General features: G+C 58.4%; 1 protein-coding gene across 5 annotated transcripts in view; it reads left to right on the top strand.

The window, feature by feature from the left end:
- The window catches only part of NFATC1 (nuclear factor of activated T cells 1), a 129,261-nt gene that overhangs the window by 33,114 nt on the left and 69,087 nt on the right, over window positions 1–27,060 (top strand). For 3 of the 5 annotated variants that reach the window (XM_017866115.1, XM_017866117.1, XM_017866114.1), the window contains exons 1-5: window positions 1,890–1,911; window positions 4,469–4,628; window positions 21,011–21,213; window positions 23,112–23,284; window positions 23,834–23,974. In XM_017866115.1, the coding sequence (XP_017721604.1) occupies window positions 21,041–21,213; window positions 23,112–23,284; window positions 23,834–23,974 (487 nt within the window). In that variant the 5' untranslated portion in view covers window positions 1,890–1,911; window positions 4,469–4,628; window positions 21,011–21,040. Of the gene's footprint in view, window positions 1–1,889; window positions 1,912–4,468; window positions 4,629–21,010; window positions 21,214–23,111; window positions 23,285–23,833; window positions 23,975–27,060 lie in introns of those variants that run through there. The other 2 variants (XM_017866118.1, XM_017866119.1) reach the window with 2 other exon arrangements.

The raw sequence follows: 27,060 nt of genomic DNA on the forward strand, positions 1-27,060 counted from the left end.
AAAAAAAAAAAAAAAAAAAAAAGAGAGCGAGAAACACGCTGTGGCAATGTGAGCATCGGTCACCATCCAGACCGGGTAGACGTTGGATGCAAATTTCACTGGAGTTTTTTTTTTTTTATTTTTTTGGTTGTGTTGAGTGTCACTTTTTAAAAAATTGACTTACGTTGAAGATGACTTTGAAGTTGTTGGAATTATTCTCAGTCCTGAGCTCAGGGCTTCCGCAAGCGAGTTGCAGTTCCCGGGGCTGGGCTGGTCAGAGACCCCCCAGTGCAGCACGCCTGCCCGCGGCTGCCCCAGCCGTTACCCCCCCAAGGAAGCACGCGGAGTGGAGCGGGGTGGAGCGTGGGCAGCAGCGGTCCCGTCTCCGCAGCAGTGCAGGCTCCTTTTCTGCTCATGTGGGCTCTTTTGTCTGAACCAGAGACACAAATTTGTAGAGCTGCCAAATTCATGCTGAAAATTTCCAACCAAAACCAATCATCTTAATTGTCTGGATTATGATATTTATTTTGTAAATCATTCTTGCTTTAAGCCGTGCACACGCTGTGTTACTAAATCTGCAAATGATTCCAGAGCCAAATGCAGTCCTGCACCACGGTTCGGGTTAACGGCGGACTTCACGTATGAGGGTTCTCGTGAGATCATGAGAGCGTGTTTTTACTGGACCTTTTCTGTGTTTAGATGTGTTTAGATCACAAGCCCTGACCGCTGTGAGGCAGTCACCCACGGTGTTCAGCACAGCCACACGCCGTGCAGACGTGTACTGGGGAGCCGTGAGCCACGTGGCTGGGGTGTGCACTGGCCATACCGAGTCGGTTCACACGAGTTCCCATGACGACAAAATGGCCTAAGGACACGTTTCTCAGAGTGTGTCCCCGTCATAAAGTGACACACGGCTGTGTTTACACAAACTTATTCTTATGTCATAGTCAACTGCAGAGTGGTTTAGACTACCTCATCTTTAGGAAATACGTCTGCCTTTAACCAGACCAGCGGTGGGGGAGGTGGCTTTTCTTATTTTCTTTCCTCTTCTGTCCTCTCTCTTGCTCTGTCTCTTTTCTGTGTCTTAACTTTCCTGGGAATCCGGTGAGCCCAGTTTTTTTCACTGTGTATTTTGTTATTTTGTTTGTTTGTTTTGAGACGGAGTCTGACTGTCACCCAGGCTGGAGTGCCGTGGCGTGATCTCGGCTCACTGCAAGCTCCGCCTCCGGGGTTCAAGCAATTCTGCCTCAGCCTCCAGAGTGGCTGGGACTACAGGCGCCCACCACGGCGCCCAGTTCATTTTTATATTTTTAGTGGAGACGGGGTTTCACCATGTTGGCCAGGATGGTCTTGAGCTCCTGACCTCAGGTGATCTGTCTGCCTCGGCCTCCCAAGTGCTGGGATGACAGGCGTGCGTCACCGCGCCCGGCTGTGAATTTTGCATTTTATTTGTTGCTTTCTCAATTCGTAAAAAAAGATACGTACAGGGCGCCTGAGGCAGGTGAGATAGGTACAGGGCGCCTGAGGCAGGTGAGATAGGTACAGGGCGCCTGAGGCAGGCGCCGCCTCACACCATCCACGACTTTGTTTGGTGCCTGCCTCTCCCGGCGTGGGTGTGGCCACTGCGGAGGGGCCCTTCGTTGCCCAGCCCTGTAGCTGCCCCCTCTCCCTTCCCCAGAGACTCACAGCCGGCCCCGAGCTCTGTGCAGGGAAGCCTTTGTCCTTCCTGTGCGGAGCCCTGGGTCCAGCCGCCTCTCCTTCCGCCTGGCAGCATTAGCGGATGCTGGGCGTCCGTGCTGATCACCTCACGTGGGAAAGAGCCCTGACAGTACAGCCCGCGAAGCTGCATCTTGGAGATTCCTGTCAGGGACGCTGTCGTGGCTGTTGGGGTCCACAGGGCACCCGCAGAGCCCAAAACCCCACAGAGCGGAGGTGGGTGGTGAGCCTGCCAGGGGCATCTTTGTATAAATCTGTTTCTAAGTTTTCGAATTACTATGAAGCTTCCAATGTCACAAAATACGTAGTCTTGTTAAGGAACGTTTTAGGTTTTTGTATTTTTTAAAATTATGTATTTGATTCCATTCCAGCTGCCTCCTGGGCTTTTTCTCTTTAAAGCAGTCTTATTCTGCCCATTGTTTTTATTTTGTTTGTTTTGAGTCAGAGTCTTGCCCTGTCGCTCAGGCTGAAGCCCATGCGATCTTGGCTCACCTCCATCTCAACCTCCCCCAGCTCAGGCAGTCCTCCCCACTCAGCCTCCTGTGTGGCTGGGATCCTCCCCGCTCAGCCTCCTGTGTGGCTGGGATCCTCCCCGCTCAGCCTCCTGTGTGGCTGGGATCCTCCCCGCTCAGCCTCCTGTGTGGCTGGGATCCTCCCTGCTCAGCCTCCTGTGTGGCTGGGACCACAGATGTGCACCACATCCTGCTCATGTTTTTATTTTTTGTTTGTTTTGTAGCGATGGGGTCTCGTCATGTTGCCCACGCTGGTCTTGAACTCCTGAGCTCAAGTGATCCGTCCCCCTTGGCCTCCCAAAGTTTTAGGATTACAGGCGTGAGCCACTGCGACTGGCCTTGGTTTTTGCTGCTGCTGCTGCTGCTGCTGTTGTTGTTGTTGTTTTTAGATGGAGTCTCGCTCTGTTGCCCAGGCTGGAGTGCAGTGGCGTGATCTCGGCTCACTGCAGCCTGTGCCTCTTCGGTTCAAGTGATTCTCCTGCCTCAGCCTCCGAGCAGCTGGGACTACAGGTGGCCGCCACCATGCCTGGCTAATTTTTGTGTTTTTAGCAGAGACGGGGTTTCACCATGTTGGCCAGGATGGTCTCAATTTCTGACCTCGTGATCCGCCTGCCTCGGCCTCCCGAAGTGCTGGGGTTATAGGCGTGAGCCACCGTGTCCGGCCCTTGTTTTGTTTTTAGGTCACTTTGGGTTCACAGTGTGTCCTGAGGTGTTGGGGGTCTTCTGGGGGCTCGGGAGGCAATTTCCTTGAACTCACAGATGCCCCTGCTCTGAGCCTGCGTCGCACGGAACCTGCCCTGCCCAAGAAGCTGCCCGCATGTCCCATGTCTCTGTGGCTTGTACTTAAAACGGACGTAGAATGAGGTCAGCAGCTGTCGGCAATCATTGAGTCCTGGCGGAGGGGCTGGTTCTGAAGATGGGGGAGTCACAGGCCCCATGTGGAGGGTGACCTCAGGGGCCCCAGTCCACAGTGTGGTCGGCGGGCCTGGGTCTCTGCCCACATAGCGGTGAGGATGGTCGTTGGGCCCTGGGCTGGCTGTGCCCACATGATGGTGAGGACGGTCGTTGGGCCCTGGGCTGGCTGTGCCCACATAGCGGTGAGGACGGTCATCGGGCCCTGGGCTGGCTCTGCCCACGCAGGGTCTTGTACCTGATCCATTGAGCAGTGCTGGTCCAGGGAGGGTCCCACCACATGCTCCGCCTGCCTTGGCCCCTGCAGCAGGCAGTGCTTGGGAGACAGACTGAGTGGAAGAGGAGGCTGGGCCAGGGCTGCAGCGGCCACAGAGCCTTGGGCCTCCCAGAAATGGGCTCTGATGGCAGAAGCGCCGGCCTCTTGCACGGGGTGGACGGTGGTGCCTGTGTGGATGGTGCTGCGTGGGGTAGGCCACCCCCTAGATGCGAGAACCCCTTGGGTGCACAGTGTGGCCCCCAGGAATGGTGAGACAGTCCTCCTGGGCCTCCTACAGAACACAGTTGGGAAGACACTCAAGGCTGAGGGCACAGGCAGGACTTCACCTTAGCCTTTCACACCGAACATTCACCTCCTGAAAGGACGGGGGCCATGGAGCCCCCAGCTGGGCCGTGGGCTCTGACGACAGACCTGGCACCTGTCACCTGCCACGTCATGCAGCGCATGTCCTCTGTGCACAGTAACTGGCAGGCTCCCAAAGCCCTCACCGCCGCACCCCGCCCTGCTGCGTTTTCTCTCACCGCCCTCCATGGACGCCCGGTTCCTCCTCCTGGCCCTCAGTTAGGCCCTTCTGTCCAGCTTGCAGCAACCATGGAATTTGGGGGCTGGTGGTATTTCGCACACCACGTCTTCCAAACCCACCATTTTATAAAGGGCCCAGTTAGTCACCTGTCCGACGGCAGCCGCACAGCTGGTTCATAGCAAGGGGAGGTTGGAGCTTCCTGGTTCTTAGACCACAGCTCGTACCTCTTAGATTTTAAAAAAGATCTTCAGTGAGTTCTCAAGCCTGTCTTACCGGAGGGTTAAGTAGCTGATAGAAGCCTGTCACGAAGGAAGAGAAGTGTGTTAAAGTTGTGCTTGGAAAACGTTTCTGTCTTAGAGAACTGGCCGGGCCACGGCCACAGGTCACGATGAGTAAGCATCGCGTCGATGCAGGCTTGTCCATCTCCGTGTAGGATGTGCGCTCACCGAAGAAGTGTCCACCCAAGATGGTGACGGCTGAGCGCGGCACGTGTGGCCCGGGTGAGGTCCGTGTGGCACTAAACGCCTCCTCTGCTCTGTTCCCTTCCAGCCCAACCCTGCCCGCCCTGGACTGGCAGCTGCCGTCCCACTCAGGCCCGTACGAGCTTCGGATTGAGGTGCAGCCCAAGTCCCACCACCGAGCCCACTATGAGACGGAGGGCAGCCGGGGGGCCGTGAAGGCGTCGGCTGGAGGACACCCCATCGTGCAGGTAGGCACCGAGGCCAGACTCGCACGCCACTTGCTGTTTTGGTCCAAAAGTAACTTTGGAGCCACAGCGAACTGTGCTGAAACCACAGACTCTCCCAGCCAGGCCAGCTGAACGCTATGTCGTGGTTAGTCCCGGGAGGCTGCTCACCGTCCCTGAGCTGGAATGGGCGCGTGGCACAGCACCTGCTGCTTCCACATGGGCAGGCCTCCCTCTTTGTTTTCAGATTTGTCCAAAGCAGCCCTCGTGTCCACGGATGCTGCCTGTGGTGTGGATGTTTCAGGGGGTTGATTCTCCCCTCTCTAAAGCCTCTGAACTGCTGGGGTTCTCACCAGCAGCACCAGCCTCGCCTGGTGGGGGCCCTCAGAAATACAGGTTCTGTGGCCCACCAGGCCTGCGGAATCCCACGCTCTGGGCTTGGGTGCTGGGGGGCACCAGGGCTCAAGGTGCTTCCCGAGGAGAGGAGGAGTGGCTTTCAGAGTGGGCCTGGGGCTGGCAGCTGTGTCCCTGCCGGGGTGGGCCTGACTCCCCGGGCTCTGTGTGGCTTCCTCACCTTGCTCTCACCTTGGGGGAAAGCCACATAGAGTTAGGCTATCCATGGAGGTGTGTAGTGACCACGCCGGGGATGGGCAGCGTCTGCACACAGAGCCATGCCCCCCTCTGCACCCCAGGTGTTGATGTGGGTCCCGGGTAGCCGTGGGTGTTGGCATTTTCTTCGGTCCCACCTGTTACCTCATCAGCTCTAGGCCCTGGGTCCACTGCTTTGGCAGCCACAGAGCAGCAAGGGTGTCCAGCCCCAGGGCTCCAGGCCATGCGGCAACGCAGAGGACGTTTTCCCAGCACACACCGACAGCAAAACCCGGGTGCCCCAGCCCCGCTATTTAGGGAATGATGCAAGCCGGAAGGGGTGCTCAGCAGGGTGCCCCATGTTTTTATTTTTTCCATTTAGATAAATAGTGGAGGGAAGGCGGCCACAAGGACAAATGGCTGTTTGCCAACGCAACAGCCGGCAGCAGGGCATTAGCAGGCAGGGTGCTGGGCGAGGCGTTTCCAAAACCAGCACTTGCAGATGCTGTTAACGTGATGTTTGTGGCCTGTGTGCTTGATGCCAATTAGTACCTACCTGGTTGGTGCTTGAAGCAAGGAAATGCGGGAGATAAACTGAGTGCACAGCGGCCAGTTTGACATTTAAAGTCTCCACCCTCCCAGGTGGGAAAGGTCAGACAGCTCTGCGCCACGCTTCGTCCCGGCAGGCCTGTACCTCCCCGTTCCTGCCTCGGTTTTCACTGCCCGAAAGCCTGTTATTGCTCAGTGGAAAGGATATTAGAAGGGACAGGAAATGAGGCAGTGAAAGGAGAGTGGAAAAAGGCAATCGAGAAATGATGGCCCCGTCCACCCCATTTGCTATGAATCGTATCGGTGAGGATCACTGGCCGTCACCCTTTCACCATGTCCGGATGAGGGGCAGTTGTAGGAATCGAGGCTGCTGTTTGGAGGGTAAAGCGGGACCATGAGTGTGGAGAGAGCTCTGAGGTTTTTGTCTGTTTGTTTTGTTTTATTGTTTTTGTTTTTTTGGGGGACAGAGTCTCGCTCTCACCCAGGCTGGAGTGCAGTGGTGCGATCTCAGCTCACGGCGACCTCTGCCTCCCAGGTTCGAGCGATTCTCCTGCCTCAGCCGCCCGAGTAGCCGGGACCACAGGCGGCCTGGGTTTTAATGGATATATTTTCACCTACCTGTGAGTAGCGCCGGTGCCTGGTGCCACCTGTCTCCGTGGACACGGCTCAGTGCTGGGCACTCCTCCCTGCATCTTCTGGAATCTTGTGGAATCCCATCTCTGTTCTACTGTCTGGGTGTCTCGGGCTTAGGGTGCTGAAATCTATCAATACAGATGCGACTGAGAGGATCGAGGTGTTCTGGAGGACTCAGGAAACTTGAAACAGTAATTTAAAATATCTTTAAAATGTACCCTCAAAAATTATTCCAAATCAAGTGGCCCGTGTGTGAGCAGCAGCAGAACGCGAGAGGCTGGCCCTGTGTTTCCACAGAAGGAGCCCTTTCCATTGAAACGCAGGAGAAAACACTCCCCTGCATGGAAAACGTCAGGCACTATCAGCATATCTCATTGTGAGAAATCAGTAATTTAAAGAGTTTTCTGATGTATCTGTGGCATTTATGTCTATGCGAGTGTGAGGTAAAAGCAGCTAAAAAGGGGGTTTTGGGAGTTTGTTTTCTCTTTCAGTTGGTGGACCACAAATTGGATAAAAATAGAATTTGTGCATAATTATAAAACAAATGAGAATAGAAAGCTCTCAGTTGCCGTGGAAGCTCCTCGGAACCGCAGACGTGCACTCACTGCCGTTGGGTTATTTTAGCACATCCTTCGACACAGCCCCTTTCCCACTGTTCAGAAACGAGGCTTATCGCACTGGCCTAGGGGCGCGGGGACAAGGCCGTGGGTGGTGGGCGCTGCAGGCGGCTGGTCAGAGCCACTGGGAACCACTGACACAGGAGTTTCCTGCATTTGAGAAATGCTGTTCTCTTCATTGTGAATCTGTCCACTACATCTCAAAAAGCTTGTCCATAAAATCAAAGCCCGCTGTCTCCTGCAATGCAGCTGAGCCCTGTAGGGTAGCGGGGGGGCCTGGGGAGGTGGGTATCAGCTCTCACGGTCAGGAGCACACTGTGCACCCGCACCCGGCGTCCTCGTCCTCCCGCACCCCGTGTCCCCGTCCTCTCATGCACGGCCTCCTCATCCTCCCCCACCTGACCTCCCCATCCTGTGCCCTGCGTCCCCGTTCTCCTCATCCTCCCGCACCCTGCGTCCCCGTCCTCCTGCGCCCAGCCTCTCCGCCCTCCCGCGCCCTGCGTCCTCGTCCTCCCCATCTTCCTGTGCCCTGCATCCCCGTCCTCCCCAACCCGGCCTCCCGTGCCCAGTGTCCCCATTCTCCTGCGCCTGGCCCCCTACTCCTCCCGCGGCCTGGCCCCCCGTCCCCCGTTCCCCCCCCGTCCCCCGCCGTCCCCATGTGTTTCGCAGCTGGGAAGCCAAAGCACATGAGTAGAACCTTCTACTCCAGGGAGCATTCGGAGCATGGACCCCAGGTTAGGAAAGGGTGTTTGCTCCTCCGGGCAGGTGCTCGCTCTTACCTGTGGGTGCTGAGGGGTGTGAGGGACGGGTGGCACCCGGGTACCTGAGAGCGTTGAGGGGCGTGAGGGGACGGCTGGCACCCGGGTACTCTGAGAGCGCTGAGGGGCGGTGAGGACGGCTGGCACCCGGGTACCTGGGCGCTGAGGGGCGTGAGGACCGGCTGGCACCCGGGTACCCTGTGAGCGCTGAGGGGCGTGAGGGACGGCTTGGCACCCGGGCTACCTGTGGCGCTGAGGGGCGTGAGGGACGGCTGGCACCCGGGTACCTGTGAGCGCTGAGGGGCGTTTGAGGGACGGCTGGGCACCCGGGTACCTGTGAGCGCGAGGGCGTGAGGGACGGCTGGCACCCGGGTACACTGAGAGCGCTGAGGGGCGTGAGGGACGGCTTGGCACCCGGGTACCTGCAGACGCTGATGGGCGTGAGGGAGGCTGCACCCGGTACTGAGAGCGCTGAGGGGCGTGAGGTTGGACGGCTGGCACCCGGGTACCTGAGAGCGCTGAGGGCGTGAGGAGCTGGGCACCCGGGTACCGAGAGCGCTGAGGGCGTGAGGGACGCTGGCACCCGGGTACCTGGAGAGCGCTGAGGGGGCGGTGAGGGACGGCTGGCACCCGGGTACCTGAGAGCGCTGAGTGCGTCGAGGGACGGCTGAGCACCCGGGCTACCTGAGAGCGCTGAGGGCGTGAGGGACGGGCTGCACCGGGTACCTGAGAGCGTGAGGGGCGTGAGGGACGGCTGGCACCCGGGTGCCTGTGGGCGTTGAGAGGCGTGAGGGACGGCTGGCACCCGGGGCTCCTCCTGTTTAGGGCCTTTCCTTCAGAGGGAAGGAGGCCAGCCCCCTCCAGTGAGCACTGAGCGTGCCGCCTGCCGTCTCTGTGGGGATGACATCGTTCCCACGCCGGGGAGGGACCACCCCAGGCCAGCCCCTACTCTTGTGGCCACATTGCCATGATCACGCCATCCGCACCCTAAGGCCACCCCTGTTATGGCTGCAATGGCGCTAAAAACGCCAGCATCAAAGGAACAGGGCCGTGGTTTAGCCTGGAAGAGTGGGGCCCTGGAGCCATCCGCAAGGGGGTCTGGGTGGTTCAGGACGGCCGGCAGCCCCTGGTGGATGTGGTCCCTGCAGGGTCTGGTGGGCCCTCAGCCATGGTGATGGCTGCACCCCCTCTGCAGGGTGGGGCTTGCGGGTAAGGACCGTTCTGCCCCCGTGTGTGTGAGGGGGATGGTGGAGACGGGTCCGACATGCGGGTAAGGACAGTCCTGCCTCCGTGCGTGTGAGGGGGATGGTGGAGATAGGTCCAGATGGTGGAGACGGGTCCAGCATGCGGATAAGGACAGTCCTGCCCCTGTGCATGTGAGGGTGATGGTGGATACACGGTCTGGATGGTGGAGACAGGTCCAGATGGTGGAGACGGGTCCGACATGCGGTTAAGGACCGTTCTGCCCCCGTGTGTGTGAGGGGGATGGTGGCGACGGGTCCGGATGGTGGAGACGGGTCTGGCATGGGCCTCACTGTTCCTGGGAAACCAAGGATGAAGAGGCCCGTTTGGGACTCACCTGGCCCTGGTAGAACACGTGATCTGGACAGAGCCTCTCAGAGGCTCCTGGCCGGGCTGGGAGTGACCAGCAGCCCGGCCAGCCTCGGCTCCTGCCCACACAGCCCCCTTGTCACTGGCCCCTCCTGCCCCTGCTCCAGCACCTTGGCCGCCAGTTCTCGGTGGGCCGGTCTGTATCTGCCGATGCTGGGACCTCGCCAGGCTGCTGGTTCCAGGGGAGGCTGAGGGGTCGTCCACCTGCTGTCTGCTTCTCACCAGCATTTCCAGCGAGGCCTAAAAGTGACACATAGCGGGTGTTTCCCTCCAGCCTCGGCTTTCCCCCAAATCCCAGCTCACACTGAGTGTCCTGATGATGGCACCTCGGGCAGCCGCCACCCTCTGCCCTCCACCCTCCGCCCTGACAGCAGGCTCTGCCTGAGGGTGAGGATCTCTTTGTACACACAGTCTCCTCACCCCAGAGGGCCCGTTCTGCTCTCAGCGAGGCTGGAACCGGGAGTTCACGAGTGCTGTGGGGGGCTGCTGGCTTTTCTTCTTGTCTCACCTCCTCATGCCCACACAGCCTGTGCCCTCAGTCCTGGTCACCTCGGTACGTGGGCAGCCGGCATCAGGCTGGTTCTTACAGGTTTTCCACCAGGATGGTCTGGGGTGAGACAGGCAGTGTTCCTCCCCTTCTCTGGCCAGGGAGGGCAGAGAAGCACCTGGGTACAGCCGTTGAGGCCTTTTCGTGTGACCCATTGCCTTTCCAGGCATGAAGGTGAGGCTAGTCCTCCGCCTGCGTGTTGCCCATCGAGGGGGACCGTGGTCCCTGGGGAGACCTGGAGTCCGGCTCCCCTCTCCGTCCGAGGAGGACCTGAGCTGCGTGAGCAGCACCCGCCCTGGTCACTCTGCCTTGCTTTCCTCCTCTCTGTTTCTGGTTGTGCCTCCTTCCTTCCCTCCTGCCCTCTTCACCGTGGCCCGCAGGCCCCTCGCCCGATGTGTTCCTCACACGAGTCACCCCATCCTCGGCCTGTGTCCTCCACTGCTCATTGCAGCTACACTCTCCCAGAGGCAGCCGGGAAGGGCCCAGGGCCCTGAGAAGATGTCTTTGCAGCACGTCCCTGGCCCCGGCTCCCACCTCCCAGGCACCCACCACTCCGCAGGGGCACGTGGTCCTCTGTGGGACGTAGCCTGACCTCTGACCCGGGGTCAGATAACTCAGGTCTGTTTACCAAGTCACCAAAATAACCTGCCCGATAGCATCTCGCCCATCACACGGGACGCCGGGCTTGTGTGAATAATTAATAGGTCACTGGAATGTGAAACGAGAAGCCTCGGCCCATTCTGAAACAGCATTTTAGGTTTGCAGCTTGTAATTTTGTCAGTCAGGAGAGGGGCCGACTGAGTGTGCAAAGAGGTGAGGGCAAGTGGTCTGGGATCCTGCCTCAGCCGTGCCGTGAGAGGGGCTGGCGGGTCAGGTGAGGACCCAGGGTCGGGAGGCCAGACTGGCCCCAGGGAGGGCTCCTGGCCGTACCCCAAGCTCAGGACGCAGGGTGGGGTGGGCCCGCTGGTGCCCACGGCAGCCTCGGTGGGCCTCTCCTCCCGTCGTCTGGCTTGTGGGTCAACTTTGCCCCCATAGATCCGGAACAGATATTTTTTCTGTCACATAAGAAACTTGACAGCTGCAGGCCAAGGAGTGGAGCCCCCCACGAGGCAGCTCTTTTCCGCTTGTTAAAATGGGCATCGGGCCGGTGGTCCTGACTAATTCTCACTTTGTGTGGTGCCTTCCCCAGCTGGCAGGGGCTCGGGAAGTGTTCAGTACCATGAGGAGCGGGTTCCTGAGAGCCTGTGAACACCGTGGACAGATGACCACGCACACACTATTCCACGCAGGGCCTCATCCACGCTTTCTTAAGTGGTCTGCCGCACACAGGAGCTCCTGATTCTCCATGTCCCCTGCTAGGCAGGGCTGTTAGACAGGAAAGCCCAGGAGGGTGGTTGCTGGGACACACTGTTACCTGATCAGAGCCCCGAGGTCCCACCAGGAGCTGTGCTATTGCAGAGCCTCCAACAGCAGCCGCTCTGGCCCCGCCCAGGGAGTCCCGCAGAGGCCCACGCGTGGGGAGGACACCATGGGGTGGAAACTAATGTGCAGGTCTGACCACAAAACCGCACGCCACGGCACTGCTGCTGCCAAACGCCGGAGGCCTGCAGGAGGCACGGATTAATTTTTTATGGGTCTGCCTTGAAACCTAGACAACAGCCCTCTCCTCTTTCAGCAAAATTTCAGGGCACATGACCATCCCTTCCCTGGACTGCCAAGCACATAAACGCACAGGGAATTTCCTAGTTCCACACATGCCGTTGCTCCTGCAGCGCATGCGGCCAGGAGAGCAGACGTGGTTGCCGCCGGGCTGTGTGTGTGTTCCCAGGAGCAAGACCTCTCAGAAGCACGGTGCTGAAGCCTGAGCCACCCCGAGACACAGTGTCAGCTTTTATGATGAACGAGGATTCACCATTTATTTCTTCCCTAAAGCAAAGCCCACGGGCTGTGTTTCGAGTGATGGGGACAGACGCGCGGTGCTGCTGGGAGGGTGTTCACGGGGCAGATTCGCTGTGTCAGGAGAGCAACGTGGAATGAGGTCAGCCCAGCCAGTCACTGCTTAAAACAGTCATGACAATATTTGAGAAAATGGGTGGAATTTCGTGGAGATTTACTGGCACGGGGGAGGCATGTGGCCTCTGGCAAGTCTGTGACACTGACTTCTAACTACCGTTCCACAGCTGTGCCACCTGGAAAACGTGGCAAAAATGTGGCCTGGGTCTCCTGACAGGCCTGGCCGCTGCAGTAGGGGGTGTGCAGCTGAGACAGGAAATACAAGGCACATGAGTGTCCCCAAGCCCAGACCATCGGCCTCCACAATCTTCTATTAGTAATTTCAGAGCTTTGGCTTCTTGGTGCTTTGGGGAAATTGAAGATGACACGTGGGCTGTGGCACGGCCGCTGCTAGTGACACTCCTAGTAGCACAGAAGGGCCTCCCAGGGGCTTTCCTAGGTAGAGAGGGGTCTGCACACTCACTGGAACACACTGTATCTCAGCCTCAGAAAAGCCACATTTGGTGCAGGTGGGACAGGAGGGGTGGACACATCACCTGGAGACCACATGAGAAGCGGCCACCTGTGGCAACCACGCGGTGGGGAGACGGCGCCCTGGCGGCTCTCGTGTGGGGCCTGGTCCTTCCTCGCTGCCTGAGCAATGGGGCCTGCTTCCCTGCAGACACCGTGGTGCCCCTGGGCCACACCCAGCAGGTGTCCAGGGACCGCGGGTGGTGTTGGCCACGGCAGGTCCCTGCCCGTTTCTCCAAGGACCTGGGGCTGGGACCCAGCTGAGTTCTCCTGGGAAGGAGCAGCTGCTGGCTGCGCTGCCCAGTGCTGAGGGTGGCAGCCATTTCTGAAGCCTCCCAGGTTTGTGCCTCGCTGTGTCTGACCAGCTCTGGAGTCCAGGGTCTCTGTGTCAGTGTTGGTTCTAAGAGGAATGAGACGTGGTTTCAGAGACACTCCTCTTCTCTGAGGAGCTGCTGGGTGGGATGGCTGCTTGCTTTCTTTGTGACGTTGGGGGCTGTTCCTTGCCCCAGTCCTGCCCAGGCCAGATGTGGGAGTGGCGGCTGGGAGCGCCCACGGGTGTGTGTCCATCTGGGCCTGGCTCCTGTCCGTGGACCTGTCTCAAGCCATACCCCCGTCCTTCAGGGAGGACACTGGGCATTGTCTGTGGACAGAGGTGCTTTGCTGGGGACAGCACAGACGGCCCCTGGGCCCTGCAGAGCCGAGACACACCATCGTCCACACGTGGAGCACATAGATTGGCACAGATTGGCCAGGTCTCACCCTGCGAGGCTCCCCAGGGCCATGTCCTAGGGAAATAGAAGGTTTCACCTGGAGGTTCCACCTGGAGATTGGGGAGCGCAGGGCTGTGGTGCTGTGGGGTGCGGGCCCCGGAGGAGGGGCAGGGGTGCTGCTGGATGGTGGCTCTTCCACCCCAGGATTCCTCGGGCCCTTCCTTCCTGTGTGTCTGGACTGAGTGTCACTGTAGCTGTCGGGCTCTGCAGGTGCACATGGCTGCTGGGCGGGCGGCCTCCTGGGCCTCTCTCCCCCGTGGTTTCGGTTTTGGTGTGTTTGAGCCACTGACCAGCAGGCTTAGGGCCATTCCAGAGCTGGGAGGGCTTGTGGGGGAGGCAGGATGAACAGGGGCTGCTTGCCCATCCTCAGGCCACCCTGCCAGCTCCTCGACATGTCTCCCTGAGAGCAGCCAGGGCACCCCGGCTGTGGGTGGGCTGTGCCCGGAGCCCATCAGGCCCTGCCGGGTAGAGTCGGAGGAGGCTCTGAGCGGAAACCACCTCGCTTCTGACAAAGGACAAGCTCTCCTGCCGCTTGGTGTCGGGTGACGTGACTTTCAGTGGCACGGATGTCTCTAGAAGGTTGCCATTTCTCCCTGCGTGGCCGTGGGCCGTGGATTCTGTGTGCTCCTGGCCTGGGGTTACGGGGTCACAGCATTTCCCACTTGCCTGTTTCAGGAGCTCCATTCTAGATGATTCTCCCTCCATAGAAGGTCGCGGCTTCTCGGCGGGACTGACTAGATTTAATTAAATCTAAATGTGGTGATTCTGGCAGAATCTTCTTCAGCCGGAGTGAGCGTGGCTGTCTCTTCTCCGGGCGCTTCCGGGTGCGTTGGTGCCCTGCACCCTCCACCTCAGTGCCCTGGTCCCGCGGCCCTGTCAGCACTCTGGTGAGTCTGGGGTTCGCTCTGGTGAGTCTGGGGTTCGCTCTGGTGAGTCTGGGGTTCGTGCCGAGCGCCATTGCCTCCAGGTCCAGGCAGGAAGCGCACTGCTGGGGCAGGGTGGTCCCTGCAAGGCACAGGTGGGGAGAGCGGCCGGGAGTGCGGCAGGCCAAGGCGGCGGGGCAGGGCACCAGCTCTCCACAGCAAGCACAGCCTCTGGGGCCGCTGTCCCGGAGAGACGTGGAGACCCGCGTGCACATGTGGAGACTGGCGCATCCAAGGGACCTGCAGGCATGGCTGGGCGGCCTTTCTCCTCCCCACCTCGTCCACCCTCGCCACGGCGTCAGTCCTGCTTAGCAACCTCGGCTGCCTTTGGGCAGGTGACAGCGCACCTGCCATTCACAGGCACCACGTCTCCAAGAAGAGGGGCTCTTGCCGTGTCTGTTCCAGGGGTGCCACTCAGCATCCTTCCAGCACCTTCTCTGGGCTTCCGGTTTGAATGATCTTTTTCCTAAGTCAGTGGAAGGGGCTAAAAACGTGGGGACCTGGGAAGAAAGCCCCAGGCACCTTGGAGAGCCTGGTCTGAGAAACAGGCCCTTGCAGCTCAGCACTGCTTCTCTGGAGTGGGGCATGATGTTGGTTCACAGACGTGCGGTGGCGGCCGCGGGTGGTGGTTGCAGCAGCGTGCGGTTGTTGGCGCCAGGTGCTGACGCTGGGCCCCTCCTGGGGAGCTTCTGCTCCGGTGGTCCGGGCCTTGCTGTAGCCTGCAGGTCGTCTGGTTGGCGTCAGGTGGAGGTCTGGGGCCCGAGCCCGGAGCTCAGCTCTGAGCATCAAGAAACCCAAGTTTTCTCCCCACTCCCACCCAGACAGCAACGGCTGTTTGGAAGGGGACATACCAGAGCTCCCCGTGTAGTGAGTGGGGCACACTCAGCTAGAGCCTGGCAGTCCTGCAACTCCGCCTGCTCCTTTTTGAAAACCGAAAACCCCAAGAGACTTTTTATGTTGAGACAGCCCTTGCCGGTCAAGACCAAGCCTGTGGCTGAGTGCACTTTTTCAGTCACGGCTGGAAGGTCCCTGTGCAGGGCCGTGAGTCCCTTTAGATTTGATTTATAGCCACAAATTCAGTTTTACCTGTGGATCTGAACACGATCTGTAAATCACTAGGAAAGCAGCTGTGTTCACGGGAAGGATTCTCAGCATCAAGGTGACACTCCATGGTGTGAACTCAGTATTGTTGGCTTGTGCACCCGCTCACATGGGCACACACCTGCACGCACACAGTCATGCACACGCTTGCCTCGGGCCCACACACACACAGCCCTGAGAGCTGGGAAGACGAATCGGTCACTCACAGATTCTGCAGATAGATTCCTTCACCAGGCATGGTAGTGGGAGCAGCGCCCACTACTCATCTGGGGCCTCTCGTGCAGGAACTGTACGGAGGCCTCGTCCTTTTCTCCTGTCACGGGAAGGGGCCTGGAGCCGTCCCTCAGGGATGGGGAGGAGCTAGTTTCCCAGCCAACGCCTGTGCATTCACCAGCGTGAGAATCCACTCAGCGGACTTGCTGTGTAGCCTCTGTTGTTCAGGCCTCAGCGTGCAGCAAGCCTGTGGGGTCAGGACTGCCCGGCCTCTGCCTCAGTTCCTGCCGGGCACATGACACTTCCCTTGAATCCTCCTGCCGATGGTACCTGTGGGAGGGAAGGTACGATCGATCCTGGTCCTGTCCCCCTAGGCCTGGGCAGGTTTCCCGGCACTGCCAGGCACAAGGCCCCTTCCCCAGGCTGCCCATAGACCCCAGCCCCGAGGTGCTGGTCTGCCCACCCTCGCTGGGAAGGGCTGTGCCACATGGCGAAAGCTGCTGTGGGTCCTGGTACCTGGCGCCCCTGCCTGCCAGGGCTCATGATGCCAACGGTGCCAGGTTTGTGGGACCTGGGGGTCAGGAGGGCCTGGCCCTGCTCCTGCGAGGCCGAGATCTGTTCCCAGGAGAGTTGAGGGAGTGTTGGCTGTGGGGTTCCTGGAGGCCTCTCTCGTGCACTCTGGGTCTGTCAGGAGGCAACTGTGGCCAAACAGAGAGAAATAAAACCTGAAATGAGAAAAAAACTTTTTTCTAGAACTTCCCAGAGAGCAGTGAGCTGGTGCCAGCGGGTCAGAGGCTTGTCACGTGCGGGGTGTGTGTGTGTGCGTGCACGCTCTGTGGTGTGTGTGTGTGTGCGCTCTGGTGTGTGTGTGAGTGCGTGTGCACGCCCTGTGGTGTGTGTGTGCGTGTGCACGCTCTGTGGTGTGTGTGTACGCATGCACTCTGTGGGGTGTGTGCACACTTCCCAGTGTGGCTGTGCGTGTGTGTGTGGACACATGCACACGTGTGTTCAGAGAACACCACGCTTTGCCTCGACTCCTGGCTCAGGCCTGAGTCTCCAGCCATGGTGTCCGCATTCCTCCCCTGTTCCTTCTCTGCTCTGCACACTGGGAACCAGGACGAGAGGCGTGGGGGCCAGGCTGTGTGCTTCCCTCACCCACCCTGAGCCCACACTGCTCTGGAGGGAGACCCTGGCTTCCCAAGCCCACGCCGCTCTGGAGGGAGACCCCAGCCCCCTCAGTCCCTTTCCTGCATCTGAAAGGGCCAGGGCAGGGCATCCGGCAGGTGAAGCTCCCCTTAAAGCCAGGTCTGGGCCAGTTTACAGGGAAGCACTGCTCATGTGCCACCCGGTAGATCACACCGGCGCTGCACACACAGGCACCCCCGTGGCCACACATGCCTGCACACGCACACTTCTGGTTCACATGCCCACACTCATGCGGCTCCTGCACACCACACAGCTAGCAGGTGAGGAAGTGGATGCAGCGTGGCTGTCTCTTGGCGGCTTCACCTGGGATGTCACTGTGGACCCCAGAGCCTGAAGTCCTGGCAAGCACAGAAATCACACTGGCAGCCGTGCAGCCCCCGCCTGTCCTGCTTTTGGCAGGTGAGGCCTGGCTGAGAAAAGTGGGGAAGGAGAGGGAGGATGCAGGGGCCGCGTCCTGCTTCTCCACCGACCTTAGGTTTAGCGTGCTCCCTTCGACTACTGGCTCCATTTTTGATGTCTTTTACTTTTTGTTTGTATTTTTCCTGGTGTCTTGAGTAAAGTCTCCCTGAAGCATCAGATTGGGGTTTTTTTACAAGTACCCTGTGCTGTTGCCTCATCTGCTTTGTCGTGCCGTGGGTCACGCGGGCCTGTGCCGTGGGTCACGCGGGCCTGTGCCGTGGGTCACGCGGGCCTGTGCCGTGGCCGTGGGTCAGATGGCCTTTGTGCCGTGGCCATAGGTCAGGCGGGCGTGCCGTGGGTCAGGTGGGCCTTGTTCCCACAGGAACACCTGGCTCTGCAGCAGTGGCCGCCATGTCATCCTGGCCAGGCCCCTGCACCAAGGGTGGAGCCACGGGATCTCTGATGCCTTCCTTCTCGTGCTTTGGTGGAGAATGTGGCTGGACGTCCTCCCATGAGGGACATGTTCTCCAGCCTGGTTCGCTGGCCCCGGCCCTGGGCCCAGCCCCACGAGGCGCCCCTTGGGCTTCACCTGGAAGTGTCACCTCTGGCTGCTGTTGTGGGTGATGAGGGTTCCAGGGCTGCAAACAGGACCCTAGGCGCTGTCCACACAGCGTGGCAATCTCTTAAATTAATCCAGCGTTGGGGGAATCGGAGTTGAAACCGGTTTGTGAGTCGGATTTTCTGTCCCTGTGTGCACTTCCTTGGGGCAATTTGAAAAATGCAGGTTTTACCTGTAGGCCCTAAATGCGTAATTTCCCTTTAGGCTGACGGCTGCTCCTGTGCCCTGCCTGGAGAGGAGCCTGACTCCAGGTCGCCTTGGCTCCATTTCTGTGCAGCAGCTCAGACTATGGGGGGGAGGGTGAGACATTCCTAGTCGTGAGCTGCCTCTGTCCACCCCACACCTCCCTCCCCTGCCTGCACACAGCTGAGTTCCGCATTGAATAAATTTGGCCTCAATCATCCTCTACCCGTCATGTCACCGTGTAAGTGCTGAGGTCAGCACAGGAGCTAAAAACAAACATTTTAATGTGTGGGAAACTCAGTAACTCTTATACCTCAGCAGTAGAATAATACATTTTGTTTAGTTAAAGTTCAGGCAAAGGGAGGTCATTGTTGTGACAGGTAATTTTATAAATAGGATTCTGACAGGTTCTGTACTGTGCCAGAGGCAGAAAGCCCGTGCAGTGGGGCCCGTGACGTATTTAAATTACTTTTCTTAAAAATGAACTTCATGATTTAAATAATAGATGTTTACCTCCCAGGTTAAACCTTAAATATTCTCATTTTCACTGAAATGGCACGTTTTTTAAAGGATACAATCATATGCCAAATTCACAGCATTCCACACACCATCGGAGAACTGCCGCAGGGATCCTGGGGGAATTTTAAATTGTAGTTTAAGACCACGTGACCCTGGCCAGGCCCTCGGAGCTGCCCCGGCGCCCCTCCCCACCCCAGAGGTGGTTTTGGTCAGAGACTCATTTACATTTTTTTCTATGTAAATCAAATTTTTAGGTATTAAATCTCGGAAAATGGAATACTGCGTGGCAGAATCTGCCTCTTCATCTCTGCTTCTCTTTTTACATTTCCCATCATAAAGATGTTTGAATCCTGCAGAGAGTTAAGGTATCTCAGGAAGTTCATTAATTTGGCAAAAGGCTGGAGTCTGTCTTCCGAGGAACTGAGGGCTGGACAGGCAGGTCCCAGCGTCCCCCGTCCTGACTGTGGAGACACTTGTATATTCATGAGGGAAGAGGGGGCTGCAGTGGAAAGGGAAAGGCTTGTTGTTCTGCGGAGTTACGTGGTCTTAGCTGTAATCACTTTGGAATGGGATGCTGGTGGCCTTGGGTGCAGAGACTCCTGTGGGCATCTGCACACATCGGGGCTGTGTCCTCGTCCCTGTCTGTGGCTTCCCCACCATGTTCCCTCGTGACGCCTTCATTCAGCCTCTGGCTTTGTACTTCAGACCCCAAATGCCCCTTCGATGTCTCAGCCGGGGCCTGGGTCCCAGCTCGGCCTCATACGGCATCCCAGGCCCTGCCCATCCGTCTGGGCCTCACGGCCAGGCCCTCGGTGACAGCAGCCATCGCTTCACTGTGGCCTCCTCCCTGGGGGGCTCTGAGTTCAGCTGCCAGTGAGATTGGTTTGTTCTTTACTGTGGTGACCGCACAGAGGCTGAAGCTGAGCTGGAGCCACGGAGCGGGGGCCACCTCTTCGCCTGCCCAGGCCCCTGCAGGCCCATCTCCCCTCTGCCCACTGATGTCTGAGAATCCTCCGTCCCCTGCAGTCTGAGGGGCAGCCCCCGGCTCGGGCAGCCCAACCTTCTCCCCCGCCTTGCTGGCCCTGAGTGGGCGGCAGGCATCTGTGTGGTGGGGGCAGATACCGCGTTTTCCTGTGGCTGGAACGTACCTGCAGGAGCCCAGGCTTGGAGCCTTCACGTGGTGGTAGTGCTGCAGTTGCCATCAGTGGTCAAAGATTTTGAAGTTAGTTTAGTGAGAAAATCGACTCCAAACGTGATCAGAGGGGTTGGCGCGTTCCGGGATGAGTGGTTCCTGGGGCTGGGTGTTGCCACGGGCCTGGCACAGATTCTGCTGATTAATCTCAGGGCTCTGAGGCTGGTGCCCATCAGGCCCCACTTGGGGGATGCAGAAGGGAAGGTGCTCTGAACGAGGGGCCCTGTGGGAGGCCCCACTGCGCGAAGGGTTTGACTCCTGCGGCCTCCCTCTAGGCCTGTGTGCTTGCTTTGAGAATCAGACGTTCATGTTCCAAACCAAATCGGCCTCTTGCAAATAGAATCACACTATAGTGATTGTAAATGGGAGCGTTAAAGATAAAAACAAACATTTCTAAAAATGACTCACTGCCGAAGGCGGAACCACGTGTGGTGCAGAGAAGGAGGGTGAGAGGCAGCAGCACCGCACCCTGCATTTACCTCTCAGACGCCGATGAGCAACTCATCCCTCAGAACAGCTGGTCCTGAACACGTGTGTGCCCTGTGGAGAGGCGCACACCTTCCCAGAGGCGGGAGCGGGACCCGGCCACCAATGTCCTGGCAGAAGCACCGAGGCTGCTCCATTTGGCCAGAGTCTTATCCCAGTGATGTGGGTTTTGAGTCTCACACACACGGCACCGGCCGAGAAGCCATGAGCGGCTCTGCAGGGTGACGCGGACGATAGCCACCTCCATGCACAAAAACTCCAATGCACGTTGGCCCTGGCGCAGTTGTCTGCTGCCAGCGTGCTGCCTCTGGCTCAGCTCCAGGACGGTGTATGAGGCACTCCCCTACTCCCCTGGCTCTGCAGGAGGAGAGGTGCAGGGAGCCATCAGGAAGGGTGCTGGGGCCCGAGGCCCGTCGTGCCGTGTGTGTGCACACACAGTGTGGCGTCCCTGGTCAGGAGTGGGAGCTGCACGCTGCCCAGTTCCAGGTTAATGGAACACAGGAAGATAGGTCGGGTCCTGCAGGGCCTCATCTGGATTAACTGGTGAAGCGAGCCTTGCCCGTGGCTCAGTGAGGGCTCCGCTTTCCTGCATACGCCGCCTGCCAGCTTCACCGTGGCCTCGGTGTGGGCACACACAGTGAGCATGTGTGGATGCATACGTGTGCACATCCATGCCCACACGTGTGAGAGTGCAAGTATGTGTGCAGGTGTGTGCACACCTGTGTGTGTGTTTGGAAGTGGCCACAGGTGTGTTCAAAGCCTAACCCTCAGTGCCCAGGTCCATTAGGATAACAAGGCATTTTCTAATCTGCTTTACAAAGACACCAGTATGATATGGCAGAAAAATACAAAGGGGGTAGGACAGGGGGACGCAGGCCTCAAACCCACCGCCGGTTTTCTCTGCGTTCCGGTGACTCCCAGGGGCCCGTGCTCTGGGTGCTGAGTGGGCGTTTCCTCTTCTCTCGCCAGCTCCACGGCTACTTGGAGAGTGAGCCGCTGATGCTGCAGCTTTTCATCGGGACGGCAGACGACCGCCTGCTGCGCCCACACGCCTTCTACCAGGTGCACCGTATCACGGGGAAGACCGTGTCCACCACCAGCCACGAGGCCATCCTCTCCAACACCAAAGTCCTGGAGATCCCGCTCCTGCCGGAGAACAGCATGCGAGCCATGTAAGTGCGGGGACCTTCGACCTTTGACCTCTGGCGGGGGCGGTGGGCAGGGCATGCCTTCCTCCCGGCCCTGGGGGTCTGGCCGGCCCCCTGCACTTTCAAGCTCTGTGGCCAGGACACTCTTGGTTTAACAGCCAGTAAGTAAACCTCACTCTTGCTTTTGACAATGGATTTGCTTCTCTCTAGGGTTTCAGCCCTGTGTATGTTGCCACTTAAAATAATGTCTCAGATACGCAGCTATAAATACCTCCCTCCATATTTAGCTCCTAAACAGGACCCCTGTTTCTTTCTGAATACAGCAGTTTTGTAATGAGAAGGATGGTTAAAACGTGAGCATCAAAAAATTAAAGCAGTCAGCATATCCGGATCGCGTTGAACTTTAGGAGGTTCGAACAACATGGATAGGCCTGCGCTGACGTTCTGAGTCTAATTTGGCACTGTAATTTGTTTAAAAGTGAATTTTTTAGTAAGCCGAGGACAAAACATGTAACTTCCAAATAAGGCCTTACTCGCTTAATCCCAGCTTGTGCTGGGCACGCTGGCCCTGACCTGTGAAGGCAGCCGGGAAAGAGGACTGCTGGTTCCTGAGAGATTCCCGTGGTACCGTGGTGGGAACAGATGACAAACATGTCTATGGGTGAATGAGTGAAGGTTGAGCTGGGATGGCTGGAACGTGCAGACCGGCAGGACAAAGCCGGGCCGAAGGTCAGGGACGGCGTCCTACGAGGGTGACCCGCAGGCCAGGAGCCCGTGTGATGGCGAAGTTGTTGGGGGGTGCCCCATCCAGGTGGAGCCCCGGGGGTGGGTGCAGAGGTCCTGGGGCTGCAGGAGTGGGGAGGAGCCCCACACGGGGAGGGACAGCATGTAGGAGATGGCGTCAGGGGCCACGTCAGGCATTTTAATAAGTGACTCAAAGCCTCTAAGTCAAAAACAAAGGGAACACTTTCTCTCCATGTTGGCTTTTCAAGTGTTGCGGGGAATGTGTGCACCTGGGAACTCATTCTGAATCCCTGGGTTTGCCTGGAGAGCTGTAATCCAAGTTTCCTGCAGACAGGGCACAGTCAGGTGGTTTTCAAGAACAAACCTTGTGTTCCGCAGCCGCGGTAAATGTCCTGGCTTCACTGGCGGCTGTGTTCACCCCACCATGATGTGGCGCAGCAAGGCTGGCCGGGAGACGCCCACAGCCAGGACCGCATGCCAGCCTGGTGCTCGCTGCCGACTCAAGGGTGGTCAGGGTGTCTGTGTTTATTCTCATTCTCTTAATTTAAAAATGCTGCTTTTTAGTGCATTGAGAATGTACACATGGAATGTTTTACTGGAGTCTAATTTTGAATGAAATTGTTAAGTTAAAAGAGATTATATGAAACCATAGAAGAAACGGGTTTCACACACAAAAAATGAAGGCTTTTAAATATAGTGGAAATAATAGCATCTTCTGATAAATCGAGCTTTTTGGGAACTACTACAAGATAAGAGAGAGCAGCAGGTGCCTCTGGCCCCTCCCTTGGGCTGCTCTCTGCCACTCTGGTGACATCCCCGTGTACGTGGCCAGTGTGGGTGCTAGAGGCAGCCAGGACCCGGGACAGCTCTGACTGGACCCACTTGGTCAGGGCTGGAGGCTGGAGGGAAAGTGGGAAGGGGAAGGTGGAAGTCACTTTTCTTGGGGCTGCCTCCACTCGCCCCCTCTCGCGTGTGCCGGCGTCGGATTCTGTTCTGCGCTAGGCAAGGGCCTCACGTTGGCAGCTTCAAGGTCTTGTTTTCCTCGGGGGAGGGACAGTGGCCAGCTCCCTGGCATGAGCTCACAGGGCTAGGGGGAGGGCCAGAGAGTCTGGGGGCCGGGCCTTTCTGCTCCCATGTCAGCTAGTGAAAGAAAAGCTGTGGGCTTTTGTTTTGGGCAGCATTGACTGTGCTGGAATCCTGAAGCTCAGAAACTCCGACATTGAACTTCGGAAAGGAGAGACGGACATTGGGAGGAAGAACACACGGGTACGGCTGGTGTTCCGTGTTCACGTCCCGCAGCCCAGCGGCCGCACGCTGTCCCTGCAGGTGGCCTCCAACCCCATCGAATGTTGTAAGTGGACACCCGCGCGCTGTAGGGGAAGGAAACCGCAGGCGTCCCACGTGCTGTCGCTGCCTCTCCCTCTCTCAGCTTTTCGCTTGTGTAGCCTTGGTACTGAACTGTTCCACCAAACCCACCACAGTGTGTGGCCATGTGGGGTCTGGGTTGATCACGGCTGAGTTACTGCCTGTGGCCCTCCCGGGGGCCCCTGGCTCTGGCTCCTCTGATGCCTGAGCATGGCCAGGGAACGCGGTGCGGGCCGGGGCTTCCCCCACGCTGTGCTGACCTCTGCGTATTTGTGCGGTGACTGTGATTTGAGTGAAATTGGCTGAGTCTTAGGAGGATATTTCGATGCCTCCTTCAGCATGAGGTAGAGACCATGAGGATTCGTGTGCATGGCTTCTCCCCTAGGAGTAATGACGTCCGTAGGACTCAGCCCGCAGGCCGTGGCGGTGCTTGCCCTGGGTGGGTGGGCTTACGTGTGACCTGCTGGGTGCCACGCGTGCGCCCTGGGCCGCCCACCCAGGACAGGCCCTCACCGGCCCTCTCCCTCTGACGCAGCCCAGCGCTCGGCCCAGGAGCTGCCCCTGGTGGAGAAGCAGAGCACGGACAGCTACCCGGTCATGGGAGGGAAGAAGATGGTCCTGTCAGGCCACAACTTCCTGCAGGACTCCAAGGTCATTTTCGTGGAGAAAGCGCCAGGTACGCCCTTCACCAGGGGTCATCTGCGGCCTGGGCGTCAGCGCTGGTGGGAACAGGCTCCCGGTCGGTGGAACAGGACCCACCTGTGCGCGGCCACCAGGACAGGGCTTACAGGGTGTAGCACAGAGCAGAGGCTCTGCGTGGCCCGTGTCTGCATCCAGCTGTGAGGTCTTGTGTGAGCTGACAGCTGTGCTGCTGAAGGGAGGAGGGAGATGCTGAGTGCCGGGGCCGCCACACACACATCACCGCTGACACTGAGGGAGCCCACGGGCTGGGGACGTGAGCAGGAGGGTGAAGGCGTTTGCTGGCTTTGCTGGGGTCCTCCGTCTGCAGGAAGTGGGCGCTTTGGGAGTCAGCAGGAGGGAGCTCCCCTCTGCGGCCTTCCCCTCCTGCCAGCATTCCTGGGGTCGGAGGCAGGGATGGTGTGGGTGCCACAGATGGCAGGGGCTGGGGCGGTCTTTAATGCTACAGCCATGGTGTGTGCGAGGCCCTTGTGCCCCGAGGCCCGGGTCACCCCTGCCTCCAGGTGTTGTGCTGGCCCAGCCTGGAAGCTCTGGGGCTGACCTCGGAACAGCTGCGGGGCATCTTCTGAATGATGCTCCTCCTGGGGCCGTCACGCCTGTGGTTCTGTGCTGCCCACAGGAGACGCTGTCCTGCAGGGATTGGGCTCACAAAGTGGCTCCCAGCCCAGGTCAGTTCTATGCAGACACCGGGCCCCAGCACTGTCATCCCAGACCAGGGCCTAGCTGGCTCCTAGAAGAGCCTGTGAACAATGTGGGCTGCACTGACGGGAGACTGGCGTTGCAGGGAGAGTGAGCGCCAGTGTGGCTGGGCGCAGGGACCCTAGCCCAGCCCTCATGGGGGTTCAGGCAGAGTTGGCCTGGCTCTCCACAAAGCCTGCCATGAGCTCTCTGGTTTTGGGGCTTCCTGGTGCCTTGCTGGGCCTCTGCCCACGGTGGGCCAGGTGAGGGGCACACCCCTACAAGACCTGTTTTGTGATTTTTTTTTCTTTTTAACATTTACCAATTGGAATTTTTTTGCACTTACTCCGATCCCTGGAAACCGCGGAGGCATTCAGCCTTGATAATGGGGTCTTGATTTGTACAGTTTGCCGGAAACTTAAGTGCTTCAATCAAAATAGGCTTTAGAGGTGTTTCACGTCTAACGTGGCTTTCTGTAGAATCAGGGCATAATTGATTTTAAATTACAGAGAAAACCCAACTAAGAGCAGTGGCCACGAAGGCATTTGCATCCCCCGAGCCTTCTCAGGAGGAGGCTAATTTTGAAATAATTTGCCCTTCAGAGCTGTCAGTGTGTGTCCATGCATTGGCAGAGAAACACTTTGCCCCCAGTGTAGGGAGGCGCTTGGGCCAAGACTGGCCAGAACCATGGCTCCCAGGTTCTGCTTCTCAAAGCCCAGGCCTGAGCAGCCTATTGTGGTTTCTTCTGCCCAGAGAGGCCTGGGCACCTTGATAGAGCCCCCCCACACCGAACGCAGTCAGCAGAGGTGCCCCAGCTCCTGCCCTAGCCGAGTTACTGCACTAGCCGATTCGGTGCCACAGTGCCATGGGGAAGGGCAGCCACCGGCCTCCGAGGGCCTTGAGCCAAGGGGATGCGGGACCAGCCCTGGTCTCATGCGGCCGCCCCCACGGGCAGCCCCTCCTGCCTTCATCATCGCTGTGAGCTGTGGGGTCAGCAGGCCAGAGGTGCTGCCTGTTCTGCCCTTAAGCTCGGCTGCCACGGCCACACTTCTGGGCAATGCCAGTTTGTCTGCCCATGTCCTCCTCGTGTCCCATGAGGTCAGGGCAGGTCTCTGACCCTCCCCCAGCACCAGCCTGTGTCTGGTATACAGCAGGCGAACCATAAATGAATAGGTGCTGCACTCGAGAGCACGTGAAGCTGTGAATACTGCGGGGATGGAGCCAGACCACATTTATGATTTTATTCTTTATAGTTAAATAAGATAATTTGCATATTCATAGACACACAAGCATATCGCATGTTTTCAAAAGCAGAGAACAAACATCCACATAATTTTCTTCGTCCACTTTCGGCTTCTCAGGCGGGAGCCGTCACTTACGACACGTGCTAACCTGTGGTAAGAGCTTGGAGCTGCAAAAGGCCCCACATCCTCATCCTGGCGACAAGTTCCTAGTTGTTTTTGGAGAAACCACTAAACTGAATATAAATTAAAAACACAATTGCCCTCTCATCTTCCGATGGGATCGTCTGGTCTGTTTAAAGTTCTGTTTTCGACGGCTCTTGCGGATGGAACCATGGCCGGGCGTGAGCTCGGGAGGTTCGCGTCGAGGAAATCCGTCAGTCGGGCAGATGAAGTGGCTTCTCCAGGAAGGGCCTCTGTGTCTCTCGGCTGTCCTCGTTCTGAGGGTGCGGACGGTTGTAGCTGTGGTGAATGTTGGACACAGGCCAGGGTCGGCTCTGCCCTGTCCTTCTCTGGGGTACGTGGGAAGCTCATTGTCCAGGCCAGCTCAGCCTCTGTGTCTCGGCCAGGTCCCCTTCAGCTGCTGTGGGTTCACAGCACCTCTGAACTTTGGGAAGTGTTGGATGGAGCGGCTACTCAGCCCTGGAAGGCTGGGAGCTGGTGTTGGGCCCTCCTGAGGAAGGGAATCCCTGCAGCAGGGCTGCGCTGCGGGGAACCAGTGGGCACGGGCATGGCTCGCCGTCGTGTGGGTGCTGGGTCCCTCCGGGATGCTCCAGCTCCAGCAGGCGGGAGTGCACTCCACGGAGCTTCCTCCCAGGTCTCTCAGGGCGGCGCAAAAGGCCGGGGGCAGAATCAGCCTTTCTCTGAGGACTTCGTTTACTGCTTCCTCGGAAAACAACCTTTTCTGATAATGAAAGCCTGTGCGGAATGTTCGTCCAGGGGGCAGGTTGGCTGTGGGGCGCCGAGGGCCGAGTGTCAGCTCCGAAGCCCCTGGCAGCCTTACGGGAGTCCTTCAGTTTCCAAGGCTGCAGGGGTTCAGCTGTAGGAAGCGGGAACCACACCCCTCTCCTCTCCCACCCGCACCTGCACCCCTCCCCTCTCCCACCCGCACCCCTCCCCTCTCCTCTCCCACCCGCACCTGCAC

This window comes from Rhinopithecus bieti, unplaced genomic scaffold (assembly GCF_001698545.2).
Source record: "Rhinopithecus bieti isolate Rb0 unplaced genomic scaffold, ASM169854v2 scaffold_84002, whole genome shotgun sequence".
Classification (NCBI taxonomy): Eukaryota; Metazoa; Chordata; class Mammalia; order Primates; family Cercopithecidae; genus Rhinopithecus; species Rhinopithecus bieti.